Source organism: Syngnathus scovelli, chromosome 19 (assembly GCF_024217435.2).
Source record: "Syngnathus scovelli strain Florida chromosome 19, RoL_Ssco_1.2, whole genome shotgun sequence".
Classification (NCBI taxonomy): Eukaryota; Metazoa; Chordata; class Actinopteri; order Syngnathiformes; family Syngnathidae; genus Syngnathus; species Syngnathus scovelli.
In genome coordinates this window covers 5,391,252-5,403,682 of record NC_090865.1, presented here as the reverse complement: position 1 = coordinate 5,403,682, position 12,431 = coordinate 5,391,252, and the positions used below count along the sequence as shown (strand labels likewise).

At 40.2% G+C, this 12,431-nt stretch overlaps 3 protein-coding genes across 5 annotated transcripts in view; 1 reads left to right on the top strand and 2 right to left on the bottom strand.

Moving 5' to 3' along the window:
- The window catches only part of col8a2 (collagen, type VIII, alpha 2), a 39,607-nt gene extending 37,260 nt beyond the window's left edge, over positions 1 to 2,347 (bottom strand). Inside the window, exon 1 of the mRNA XM_049751415.1 lies at positions 2,278 to 2,347. The gene's annotated coding sequence lies outside the window, so the exon portion shown is untranslated. The remainder of the gene's footprint in view (positions 1 to 2,277) is intronic.
- Positions 2,348 to 2,382: 35 nt separating this feature from the next.
- On the bottom strand, positions 2,383 to 5,001 carry trappc3 (trafficking protein particle complex subunit 3). Its single transcript, XM_049751610.2, has 5 exons — positions 4,828 to 5,001; positions 4,543 to 4,640; positions 3,948 to 4,047; positions 3,238 to 3,420; positions 2,383 to 2,873 (listed from the first exon to the last, which is right to left on the bottom strand). The coding sequence occupies exons 1-5, from the start codon at positions 4,867 to 4,869 to the stop codon at positions 2,754 to 2,756; spliced, it is 543 nt and encodes a 180-aa protein (XP_049607567.1). The 5' UTR covers positions 4,870 to 5,001; the 3' UTR covers positions 2,383 to 2,753.
- A 737-nt stretch (positions 5,002 to 5,738) lies between these two features.
- smap2 (small ArfGAP2) lies at positions 5,739 to 12,129 on the top strand. Of its 3 annotated transcripts, XM_049751490.2 has the most exons (10): positions 5,775 to 5,795; positions 5,912 to 6,206; positions 9,470 to 9,603; positions 9,667 to 9,831; positions 9,900 to 9,959; positions 10,024 to 10,081; positions 10,156 to 10,280; positions 10,345 to 10,528; positions 10,599 to 10,873; positions 10,943 to 12,129. In XM_049751490.2, exons 2-10 carry the CDS (start codon positions 6,101 to 6,103, stop codon positions 11,048 to 11,050), a joined length of 1,215 nt encoding a protein of 404 aa, XP_049607447.1. In that variant the 5' UTR covers positions 5,775 to 5,795; positions 5,912 to 6,100; the 3' UTR covers positions 11,051 to 12,129. The 3 variants fall into 3 exon arrangements, with proteins under 3 accessions (XP_049607448.1, XP_049607446.1, XP_049607447.1); XM_049751491.2 differs by having other exon boundaries at positions 5,739 to 6,206; positions 10,369 to 10,528; XM_049751489.2 differs by having other exon boundaries at positions 5,740 to 6,206.
- Positions 12,130 to 12,431: the final 302 nt, after the last annotated feature.

The following is a 12,431-nucleotide window of genomic DNA, read 5'->3' as shown; positions in this document are numbered from 1 at the left end:
AATGACAGCCTGATTAAAGGTCTGTTCTGCAGTGATACACGCAAACGGCAGGGCAAGAAGTGAACGGAAAAATGACGAATGTGAATTGGATCAAACCGAGTTGAATGCAAAGTTATGAAACCCAAGTCATCAAAGGAATCGTGGGTGGATCTGACAGGATAAACGCAAACATAAAAATCGTGGATTAATGGCGAGGAATGTACATTTTTTTAGGAACATCACAACGCTGAATCGGGATTTAGCTGTCAACTCGTAACAACAATCATCCAAAAACAACATTTAGAATAAAATAAGACCTTGCGGGTTGCTGTCAAGTGGATTGTTGAGGAAAAAAATAAAAAAGATGTTAGTTCTTCTGTGCCGTTCAAACGGCGTTGAACGAAAACATATGTTAGGAGCGACTGTATGAAAAAATACAAAGGCTGAAAACAATATTTTCATAGTCTATTATGGATATTAAAAACATTAATATGGCTTTCTTATTTTTCTCAGTAGTGGTAAAAACATGGTATAATAATGGCTGGATGAAATTATTTAGCAGCATGTTTGTCACCCAAAGCGGTGGCACGCATTGACTTCAAGCTTGCAACTCATGATTGGTGACATCCAACCTGCTGCAGCTGCGGCCTGGTTGGATTTTAGTTGGAGGCAAAGCAGAACGTTTGCATTCCTGCTTTTCAATTGGAATTAATGTTCACGTTACGGCCTCTGAAAGCCGTGTAAATATTAGCTTGCGTTCCGAGGAACGGGCCCCGGCAATAATGAGGACAGGTGCAGTTTGCCCTCAAGGTCGCCCGGTGTAAACTTACACATTGGATTTTTTTTTTTTCTTTCCCCCTCGCTCTCGCCTACTCACTTCATCCTCAAGTGAAGTGTTTCCAATCTGGAAACTTCTGCGGCTGTTACATGAAATTCCAGCTTGAACGGCTGCGGTTTCAGTAACAAAAAAAAAGAAAAAAAGATGAAAAGCAAGGTTGGGGAAAGTATTCGGAGAAAATGGGGCACGAATATAAAGAGGATCAAGACTTGTATCATAAGGAACATGGCAAAAAAAATCTTCATCCAGGAGAGAAGACCAAGAACAAAAGGAGCTGGAGGAAATTGGAAGCAGGGCCAAGGCAGCTTAGCAGTTCCCCATCCCAAAAACTTTAAAAAAAAAAGACCTTGCGGAACTCCAAGTGACTGAAATCCACTAAACATTCAAGTTCTGTGAAGACCTGGCCAGTAACATTCAATACATGTCTATCAAATATGCAAATGAGCAGTAAATAGCAGTCCTGGAGTTTTTTTTGTTTAGGTCAACAGCAGACTACAGCAGGCTTGACTGTCACAGTGTGCTTTCCGCCATTTGTTTCCCATAAAGACCACATGGAAAAATCCAGCTGGCTTCAAATCAAACCGGAGCACATTGTCTCAGGCTTATGACATTCGCTACTAGTTTTTCGGGACTATTTATCAGTTTTATGGAAAATATGAACAGATTTGTAACGGACAAGGAGATATAAGTGGGCCATTTCAGAACACTAAATGGGCCTGCTTTTGACATTGACAAAAAACAAAATACGTCGGATAGGAAATGTCTGGGGCTCATTGGGTGGTTAAAAACGTAAAAAAAAAAAAGAGGGGAGTGAAATAATACAAAAATAACATCACAAATCATGCTGATGATGCTCACTTTATCACAGATAGGAGAGAGATGCGCCAGTGAGTCGACACACTGGCACCGGCCACCCGCTATGAATAGTTTTGACTTTCCATATTCAAGACCTGATATTGTATCCTAACATTTATGTGCACTGGCAGGCCACTATTAAACTCCTTCAAATATGGCACTCGAAGCTGCCAGAATCGTTTTCAAGGAGCAGAAATGCAAAGTGGACCATTTCTGTTTTTTTGACGGTGAAGAATCATCGCTAAAGCAGCTAAATCATGTAAACAGCGCCCTCTGGCGAATTTTGTGAGAACACGTTGTTTTTGACAGAAAAAACTCAATTTGTTTGCGTTACTTTACAAATAAAAGACAAACATAGCCAAATATTTTTCTCCTACTGTGAGATGTTTATGAACACTTTCTTTTTCTTTTTTTGAGTGTGACTAGCCATCTGTTTGCAGTTATTGACAAGGTGTGCACTGCATGTAAATGGGAAGTTTGTCCATTACTTCTTGTTCCAGTCAAGCCATTCACAGGTGTGACGACCAGGACCAGAACCAGTTGCCCGTGAGGCAGACTATTCCCAGTGGACACACACATATGCATACACACATGTTATTGTTTACCTCTGGAAGGGCGGCTGGCTGCAGGACTTTGAGGACCGGTCAACATGAAAATGGTGCACTGGAGCTGTTTGTGTTTAGGAAAAAGATGCAAAAAAAACATACAAATCAAATTTGTGACATTTATTAACATGTAGGTTAATTTAACATTCAAGACAACTGGCAGAAAATGGACATTTAAAAAAAAAAAAAAAGAGGGGGGGCATATAATACAATTTTCATAAGTGACTATGTCATAAGTGATTTATGACAGCAAAATAAAACCTTTTTTTTTTCCATTGTGTTTCAAAGTGGGGGAAAAGCCAGCCCCCTTTAACCTGCACTTGAAGATAAAATGTAAGCGTACTTTTTTATCCATAGCATAGCAGGGTCACACATCAGTGTTGTCTTGAGTCAATCTCAACTGTCTCTTCCAGTCTGCAAATTCGCTTTCCAGGAAACAAAACTGTTGCTGACGATGCAGAATTTCGACTTGTCTGTCAATCGTCTCCTGCGGGGAGGTTCTCTTCAATCCTCTTGATAAACTTCATACGGATTTCTGTCACATTGTCCCCCCTCAGGGTGTCCTGGACAAATTTCACATCCACAGCCATCTGGACCTGGAAGTTGGAAAGTGTCATCACATTTTAGTTCACTCTTACCACAATGAACACAAGACAATGGCAACACAACACAACTATTAGTAAAAGTAGCAAGACTTACTAAAATACTATTTTCAGCGGCTCAAATTCCACCTTAGATGGCGGTGTTTCAATATAAATCATAAAATAAAAATGAGGTCACTCTTGTTATGTTAAGCCTTTTTTTTTTTAAATAACATATGTACATTTGAGATTTCAAGCGACTTTTTGCTGACATAGATAGATCAATGATATTTCTTGTGGTAAATTAATTTTCAGACCAATAGTGACATTGGACATGATTAATCCAACACATTTGTTCTATTCCATGACATGAAGTTACCATCTCCAGAGCTCCTCTGAGGACACCACACAACAGGTTGGAGTAAATGAGCGTGTTGTGGTTATCGGGCAGCTCCACAAAGTCCACCAGCGGGTTGCTCTCCAAGATGAGCGAGAATTCGTCTCCGGCCGGGCTCCAGTTGGTTACGCTGGGGGTGACCCCTAGGTAGGTTTTAAACGCCACCTGGGTGAACAAGCCAGGAACATTAAAACATGCACACATGTGCTTTCTTCTCTTCCATACAGAAAAATACTAATTTTGGAGTTTTTATGATCTGAACAATGTTTGTTTTATCCATGCCATGCCTCTATTGCGGTCTAGTTAGTTATGAGAAAGTAAGGCACGAATCGGTGAATTCATTCAAAACAGATGGCAGTGTTGCAGTTGCACACACGGTTCTCTATTTTTTTTTTTATGGGGTCACGAAGAGAAGGATAACCTTCATAAAATATGACGGAGGAAAAAGGAAGTGAGCCGTGAACATGTTTTACAGGAAATGGAAACAGGATTATGTTCTGGCCAGCTGTACGCTATACGTATATGAAGGTCAATAAGAAGGCAAAAATTCAATTATTTTTGTAAAGTACTGTGTATGGGTGTAAAAGTAAAAAGCTTTACATCCTCATCAAGATGCCTTTCCCCTAAATCAGATTTATCGGTTCTGTTCGGAAGACCTTCACGCACTGATTAGCCCGGAAGAGTCCAATCACCTTAGCGATGACATCAGCAGTTTCTCGGAAATCCTGACACCTGCCGACGCTGGAGCGTGCCAGGAAGTCCTCGATGAGACGTACTCCGATGTTGTAACCCCTATGAAAGAGAGGAGGGGGGGAGAAAAGACGTCAAACTGATATTTTTCTGTAATAAGACGGAACACATGGAGGGTTCAAACATTTGGCAGGAGATTTTAATTCTCTACAAGGTCCCGACTCTCCTGTACTGGCCAACTGAACCATGTTGACAAACTGATCTGAGGTCAGGAAACATAAACCGAGAACGCCCATAATTTAATGCAAGTTGCTGCACATTAAGTGCAGTCAAGTCAGATTTATTTAGATAGCCCTTAATCACAAACATCTCAAAGAGTAGATGCTGTAACTCCTTTAAAAACTTTAATACAGAAAATTGTGCAAGAAAAAAAAAAGTAAAACCCTGAACATTTATAAATGTGCATTCGAAATGTTAAAAAAAAGACTGATGTAGTTTGAAACGTGCATTTTGTAAAAATATTTAAAAACAAACAAAAACAACAACCTTGTACACACACTTACAAACCACACTCGTTTGACAGATTTTAGCACTCACATTTTGTCCAGTTGTTTGTTAACCTCCTCATCATTTTCGTAGTCTTTGCATAGTTGTGTGACCAAAGCTCCGTAGGTCAGTGTGAATAACTCAGAATTCTGCAAAGAAATAAAGTCATGCAACATATTCGTTCTCATGGTCTAATTTGAAACAACTAAAATACGAAAACGGGCGAGGGTTAAACAAGTAACAAGTTAATCAGTGGATGAATGCATTTCATGCTAGGTTAGCATTGTTCGAGCTACGTTGCAACATTTGAATCATTCTTCAAAAAGAGTCACATACCATCTTCTTGCTGTCTGTTGTGCGGTTGGACTGTCGAGACATTTTGGAAAGCAGTAAATATGTATACGGTTTTAAAAAATTAGGCTATTAATCCTTTTTTCGTAGCGTTGCAACTATTTCCGTATTAGCCACATCTGTCACCAATCAAGCTATAGTTACAAAAAACAATTTCCGGTTATTCTTGAAAAAAAAAAAGAATTTTAGAGGTACGCTCATCGACAAAGCACTAAAAACATAATAAAATATATTTTGAAAGCACAGACAATATCGGATAAGTTTTGCGCACCACGTCAACTGTTTTACAAAAATAGGAACAAAATACTCATTTTGTTTTGAAGTAAACTTCAGTTTATTTCCGTTTACGTCCTCATAGTTTTTCTACACTTCTCATTTTTAGACTGCCCTCTTGCGTTTAGGAGGAAGCATAGCAACCAGAAAATTAAATTTCCAAAGGGTGTCATGCTTAAATTGACCACAGGATGGCAGTGCCGCTATAGGAATTGCTGAAATGGGTGTTATTTGGCCATGTCAAAATTGTACCGTAATCAAATGAAACAAAATAAACAAGAACAAGCTTCATTGGCTGAAAAAAGATTTAGTTACTGTTGTGTGTATTTCGGGAGACAATTTAAGGGCATAATTTCTCCAATTTAAAATGTATATGTGATTTTTTAAAAACTATTACAAGGAAGACAGTGCCGAAATCGTACAAGACAAAAAAGTTTATTTAAAACACAAATTTGAGTTGGTCTTCAGGAGGAAGGGACAAGAGGAAAACCCGCAAATAACACCTTGCCACATCCAATATGGCAGCGGAGTTGACGTATGGTTCTGCAGAAAAGCATAATCTCTGTATACTCGCTGTCTCTGGGGAGAGCAGAGGTGGAATAATTGTCTAGCTGCAATTACATATTTAGTGTGAGTGTAAGTCGGGGGCGAGGGTGGAGTATTTTGGGACTGTAGAAAAAGTCAGCGGTGGTGTTTTTTTCTCCATTATTTTTATTTTTATTATTATTTGTATTTTATTTTAAATTCTCATTAATAATTGCTTTCAGTAAATATCAATTTGGATGGGTCCTTGCAGGCAGCCGCATGCTGTTTGACTTAAGACGATCCCTACCACCACCATCCTCAACATCATCATCCTCATCTTCCTCCTCATCCCAGCGTCAGTGTGCCACTCACCGCTTCCAGGAATCGAATCAGGGAGGTTATTTGAGAATCCGCGGACGGCGTAGCTGCTGTGGACCGGGGTGAGGTCAACTATTGCGCAATGATGACGGGCAAATCTGTGAAAGACGTCGACCGGTACCAGTCGGTGCTCAACTCTTTACTGGCGTTGGAGGAGAATAAATTCTGCGCGGATTGCGAATCAAAAGGTGGGTCCCGTTTTCTTGCTCAACGCAACCTGCAGTGCTATCTCATGGCGAGTCGTTAATTTTATTCCGAGAAACGTTTGCATGCATCTTTTATTTAGAATGAAACAAAACACGAGGGAAGCTTCGAAGCTCTTTAAGAAGGTTATGATGTAATATTATCATGCATGTTTTATTACCTTATCTGGTGGGAAAAACTATTCACTGCCTTAAATAGGGGTGCCTAATATAAAAGTAAAAAGGTTAAGATTCTGAAATGAACTAAAGAAAAGTGTAAATGCTATTTTGACTCAAGTATTTTAGTTTGTCTTACCTTTTTTTGATCTTTTGGACTCTGTTGTGTGTCCATTAAATTGACCTGATGGCTTCTATTTGTTCAACCTGTTTTTCCACGTGGCTAAACGTTTCTGTTTTGCACACAAGCAGGAAAGTCAGACAAGAGTCAAAATATAAAATGAAACCTCAAGAGACATGATTCGATGGGAACTCAATCACCCTTTTTGCCTCGCTCGCTACTTAGCAGCACTTTCATCTCGGCTATAAATCCTCCAGTGAAAGTCGCTGCTGGCATCCTGACTAGATTATGAATTGTGGAATGACTAAGCAGGTTCTAGGTGTGTGTTTCTTATTTACCAGAATAAAAAAAAAAGAGTCGATGGCCGCACAAATATTTCATGAGAATCAGTAAGCGGGCTCTTGAGTACTTTAATTTATTCATTAGTCCTTTCAACCTTGTCTCACACTGATGTAGCTAAACGGAATCATACAGGAAATGGTAAAACCTTTTGAAGGGGATGTGCACACTTTTGCAACCACATCTAAATTGTTTCTCTTTCAAAATATTTGAAAAAAAAAAAAAAAACGCTCCAGTAATGCAACCTAAAAAGTCTGCACAGACCACAATTCATTGATCATTAAGTGAGCATGTTATGATTCCATAATAAATCATAGACTGGCACTCTTCTTCCTTCTCTGTGATTGGTGCATTTTAAGTGAGTGAGCTTCTATTACAGACATACTCACAAACTCGGCCTAAAAGCTTTCGTCCACTTCACATCCGCCTCTCAACTCAGCTCATCTGGGTTTGCTTGTAATCTTATTTAGCCTGGCAAAGATTACTGTGCATTTCTCACCTCCCTCCCTCCCTTGGGGGTGCTCGAAGAGGAAGTGGTGACACGAGTGCGTACAAAGCGTTGGCACGTGCAAAAAGCCACAACGATGTAGCTGTGAAGAAATTTGTGTTTGTTTTAGAAGACGTGAGATTTGTTTCATTGTGAGTCACTGGCGGAGTTACAGGGGGGAACAGCAGGGGCACTATCTCCCCCACCCTCTCAGAAATAGTCCTTGTAATAACTTGCTAAATAAAAATTCTCATCAATCTAATAGATTGGCTGTCTTGTGTTGCCGTGGGGACGTCACCTGTTGATGCCACTCGGCCCCTCCCCTCACGTGTCAGGTACAAGGAGGGATTTTCTTCTGTGCATCCCCTGAGTCAAAGAGTCAAGGCAAAATGAGAAACAGAGATTTAACAACAAAATACAACAGTTGGTCCTCACATTGCAAAGCAGATGGTGAGGGTGTATGGAAATGAATTATCAATTAGGGTCCATCTGGTCGTTAGCATAAACTAGCACTGCTGGGTCACTAGATAGCTTCGGGGCACCTCGAGGGCTGGAAGTGGAAGGGAATGAGTGACATTGTTGAAGAGCCACATGTCTGGGCGGTGATAGTAAGCAGCGCTACAGCTCTGCGGGATTAACTGCCGAAAGTAGCGTTTATCCTTGTGGGATGTCGGCTAATGAGCCATATGCACCTGCAGCCCTTTCGTACACGTGTGTGTGTGTGTGTGTGTGTGCGTGTGTGTGTGTGTGTGTGTGTGTGCGCGTGTGTGTGTGTGTGTGTGTGTCAGCCAGAAGTGTGTTTTGCAAATGAATTGCGAGTCTTATTATTGCACCTCTGTGCATAGTGATTAGCATAGCCGCTGTTATTTAATGGCTATTAAAGCAAACTTTTTTTTTTGCTCCATGATGTTTTTCGACTAATATTGAGCCAAGAAAAAAAAATTATATGATAAAATGCTTGACTTTGATGCCATCTTGTGTAATTGTAGTGTTTCTTTTCATAGTGATTAGCATAGCCGCTGCTATTTAATGGCTATTAAAGCAAACTTTTTTTAAAATTTTTGGGCTCCATGATGTTTTTCAACTAATATTGAGCCAAGGAAAAAACATTTATATGATAAAATGCTTGACTTTGATGCCTTTTTGTGTAATTGTAGTGGGTTTTTTTTTTCATCTTTTATTGTTTTGTTTTTCCTGGCATGTTATTGAAGCTAGCTGCAGATGCATATGTCAAAGCGGTTTCATTTCTCTTCCGACTCCTACTCTCACGACTATTTCTGTTTCACCGTACCCGGAGGTGTACGTGGTTCGGGTAAACAACATAACTCCTTACAGATTGTCAGCAAACCGTTGTGCAGTGTGCAGGTGTGATTCATTGCACACACACACACACACACGTCCAAATCATTTCGTGCCTCCCCCACCTCAGGGCTTATCTGGTTGCTATGCTGCCCTTACAAACATCAGGACCTTGCGTGCATAATTAGCTTCATGGGTGGGCCTTGCATGGGACATATCTGACGTTATTTTTGTGAATATCAATAAAGAGGCTAAAGCTAGCATGATATATGTTAAGAAGACATATTTGATAATCCCTCGCAAGTGTTTTCCACAGTTAAGCAGGATTTGCTCAGTAATTCTATGATTAGCTAATGCTTGAGCCAGACAGACTTATGTCTTAACCTTTCATTTGTTTTTGTTTGGCGGATGATTATTTCCCCAAGATTATTTCCAACCCTAAAAAAATAGAACCGAGATTTGATGCAATGATTCGTTTGTGTCATCAGAGCCCTGCACAAATACTGTACAAAAGTTCCTCTTGCACCAGAAGTTTGAGGAAGTGCCAGTTTGAGGGTTTTACCGCCATCTAGTGTTGAAAGAAACGGACTACAGCAAAAAGTGAGAAGCATTTTTTTTTCTGTCGAGATATCTGCGGATGTACCTAATGGTGTGGCCGGAGAAATACACACACACACATACACACGCCCGTGTTATCTAGGCTACTTGAGTTCCCTGCTGAATTGGATTTTTTTAATTGAGGTCTCAGGCATGACTTTTTCCTAATTGGACTAAAAATAATTGGATTCAGCTCGTCCACGTGGGAAGCGAAATCCGACATTGAGTCGAAATCAATCTATGTCGCAGGTCCGAGATGGTCTTCGTGGAATTTGGGGATCTTCATCTGTATACGATGCGCAGGTATTCATCGCAATCTCGGGGTCCACATCTCCAAAGTCAAGTCTGTCAACTTGGACCAGTGGACGCAGGAGCAAGTCCAGGTTGTGCTTTAAGGTCATTCCAAATAGTCATTCCATACCATGCTTATATTTTGTTCATTCCAGTGTGTGCAGGAGATGGGAAACGCAAAAGCCAGACGTCTCTACGAGGCCTTCCTACCCGAATGCTTCCAACGACCCGAGAGCGACCAATCGGCCGAGAACTTCATCAGGGACAAGTATGACAAGAAAAAGTACATGGATAAGGTCATTGATATCCAGATGCTCAGGGTGAGTCAGCATGATCTCAGCATGATTGGAAATTTCAGATCTGAAAAAAAAACCCATTGTGACTGCAGAAAGAAAAAAGCTGCGAGAACATCCCCAAGGAACCGGTTGTGTTTGAGAAAATGAAAATTGTAAGTATGAATGACCTGCGTGATGGATAAAAAAATGTGCTGAATCATTTTGTTGTTTGGACAGAAAAAAGACGTCAGTCCAAAGAAAGACTCTCAGTGTGTTACGGATTTGCTGGGATTAGGTATTGTACCATTTCAGTATTCTTCGTCTTAATGTTTTTGTCAAAGTTGATCAATGAGCTGTCACATCTCTTAGATGCTCCTGCTCCAAGTCCGGCAACATCTAACGGCCTTCCAGGCAGTCATGAGAGTCCACTTTGTAATCCGTTGGATCTCTTCAGTCACCTCTCAGATCCGAACCCTTCTTCCACAAAGAGCACAGTATGGAATTCTGATTCTGATCTGATTTTATTTTTGGTTCTCTAACGACGTACGTCGATTCCAGGCTGCCTCCACCTTCATGCCTCAGAGCAGAGTGACCGCCTCCGTGCCTGAAAATCTCAGCCTCTTCCTGGATTCGACACCCAAAAAGGCAGAAGGGACTTTCAGGAAACTATCCAAGGATTCCATTCTGTCCCTTTACGGCTCCACCCCGTCCGTGCACGTTAGCAGTATGGCGCCCCCTCATGGTCAGCGATTGTCATCAAGTCGCTATTATAATGGGGTCATGATATTTATTTTTATTTATTTTTTCGACAGGTTTGTACATAAACCAAATGGGATACCCGACACATCCGTACGGCTCGTACCATTCGTTAGCGCAGGTCGGCGGGATGGGCGGAGCCATGGCCGTGTCACAGATGGGGCAGCATCACAACAGCTTGATGGCAGCCCAAAGCAGCCTGGCTCATCACGGACATCATCTAAACATGCAGAATGGCGCCATGACACAGCAGCAAAGCGGAATGGTGATGCAGCAGCAAAGCGCGGCGGCGGCCATGATGGCCCATCCGCAGCAGTGGAACATCGGACACGTACGTCTTTGTCCTTATTAGTAAAACAATTCAGTATAAAGTTTGTAAATGTGTTTTAATACGTTCCAGATGACTCAGCACATGTCCGGCATGAATCTTTTCACCAATAATAGTCAAGCCTCGGGAAACCCAGCGGCCCCGACTTCAGCGCACATGACAGCACACGTCTGGAAATAAATTGGATCCGCCCTGAGAGTGAACTTACGAGAACCGTGCGGACGATACTCCAATTTCCAATTTCTGAAGAGGAGACAATAATAAGAAAAGTACAACTACCTCTTCCTCTCCCGAGCCGCTGGCCCAAATCTTCTTCCTGCCTCGGCCAAGCTACACAAAAGTCCACACTTGCCTTTGGAATGTTTTGTCAATGCAGCAACAGGGTCAAAGTTATTTTTATTTTCATTTATTTTTTGTATTTTTTTTCCCCTTTCAAGCTGCAAGTCACATTTTAAAAAAATTGGCCATTTTTATTCATTATTAATTAAATTAATTATGAATTAAATAATTATTATGAATTAAAATGAATTATTATTAATTTAGTTTATAGCTTCTTTATTTTATGTTGATGAGTTCCTACATGCACAAAAATCAGGCAGCTAAGCGTCCCTTATTTTACAATCAATATTGGGTCGGCAGTACGCAAGAAATCTGAACTGGATTTTGGCACACCAAAGATCAAGACTAGCTTTATGAGGACTTGAACAGAATGTTTGTAAATAAAAAAAGTGTGACATCATGAGTTCATGACATCATGACACTTCCACTAAACTGCATGCCGAGAATGTTTCTACAATGTTGCTTTCATGGCTTGAATGTACGTTTGTGTTGGGGGCAGATCAGAATTGAAAAATGCAATCATATCGTTGTTTATTTTTTTTAATGTTTTTACAATTGGACCAAAACACCTTGTGAAGAACAAATTAATAACTGTTTTTTGGGGGGGGATGTCCAATTCTGGTTGGAATGTATTCCTGACTCAATGCATGAAATCATAATTGTAAATTGTCTTTTTCATTCTTGTTTTGTTTTATGTGACAGCAAAGAAGAAAGAAAAGTAAAGAGGAATGTATCTATACTCGGTAAATATTGTATATTATGTTTTTCAAACAAGACTTTTATCAGCTACTTTCTATTAGGGCTTTTTTTTTTTTTGCCTGTTTGGTGTCATATTCATTTACACATTTATGAGAATGTAAGATAAAATGCTGCGTAAATGGAATGAATAAATTTTGTTTTGATTAAAAGCTCTATCTTGAGCATTATGGGGACGGGTCATTCCTAGAAATTGTGTTACCAGTATGAGATATTCTATTAGTTATTCTAGTTATTATTTTATTTTTAAATTATTTTTATTATTATAATAACTTGACAGAATATAATCTTATTTGCCATTTTGTGATCCAGCTTATGTTATTTTATTATTATAATAATTTGATAGAAAATAATCTTTGGCGCCATCTTGTGGCAGCTGTTATGGGAGAAGTTTGATTTCGACAGCCCTTGAGTTATCTAAGGGAAAAGTAGTGCTTTGCCGCCATCTGTGGTACCCACTGAACCA

Bases quoted from the DNA above. Each gene is read 5' to 3' on its own strand.
- smap2 (XM_049751489.2), top strand. From the start codon at position 6,101: ATGATGACGGGCAAATCTGTGAAAGACGTCGACCGGTACCAGTCGGTG. The intron at 9,832-9,899 runs GTGAGTCAGCAT...TTGTGACTGCAG, and splicing joins TTGATATCCAGATGCTCAGG to AAAGAAAAAAGCTGCGAGAA. The intron at 10,529-10,598 runs GTCAGCGATTGT...TTTTTTCGACAG, and splicing joins CAGTATGGCGCCCCCTCATG to GTTTGTACATAAACCAAATG.
- trappc3 (XM_049751610.2), bottom strand. From the start codon at position 4,869: ATGTCTCGACAGTCCAACCGCACAACAGACAGCAAGAAGATG. The intron at 4,048-4,542 runs GTGAGTGCTAAA...TCTCTTTCATAG, and splicing joins AACAAACAACTGGACAAAAT to GGGTTACAACATCGGAGTAC. The intron at 3,421-3,947 runs GTGATTGGACTC...TTGTTCACCCAG, and splicing joins CTGCTGATGTCATCGCTAAG to GTGGCGTTTAAAACCTACCT.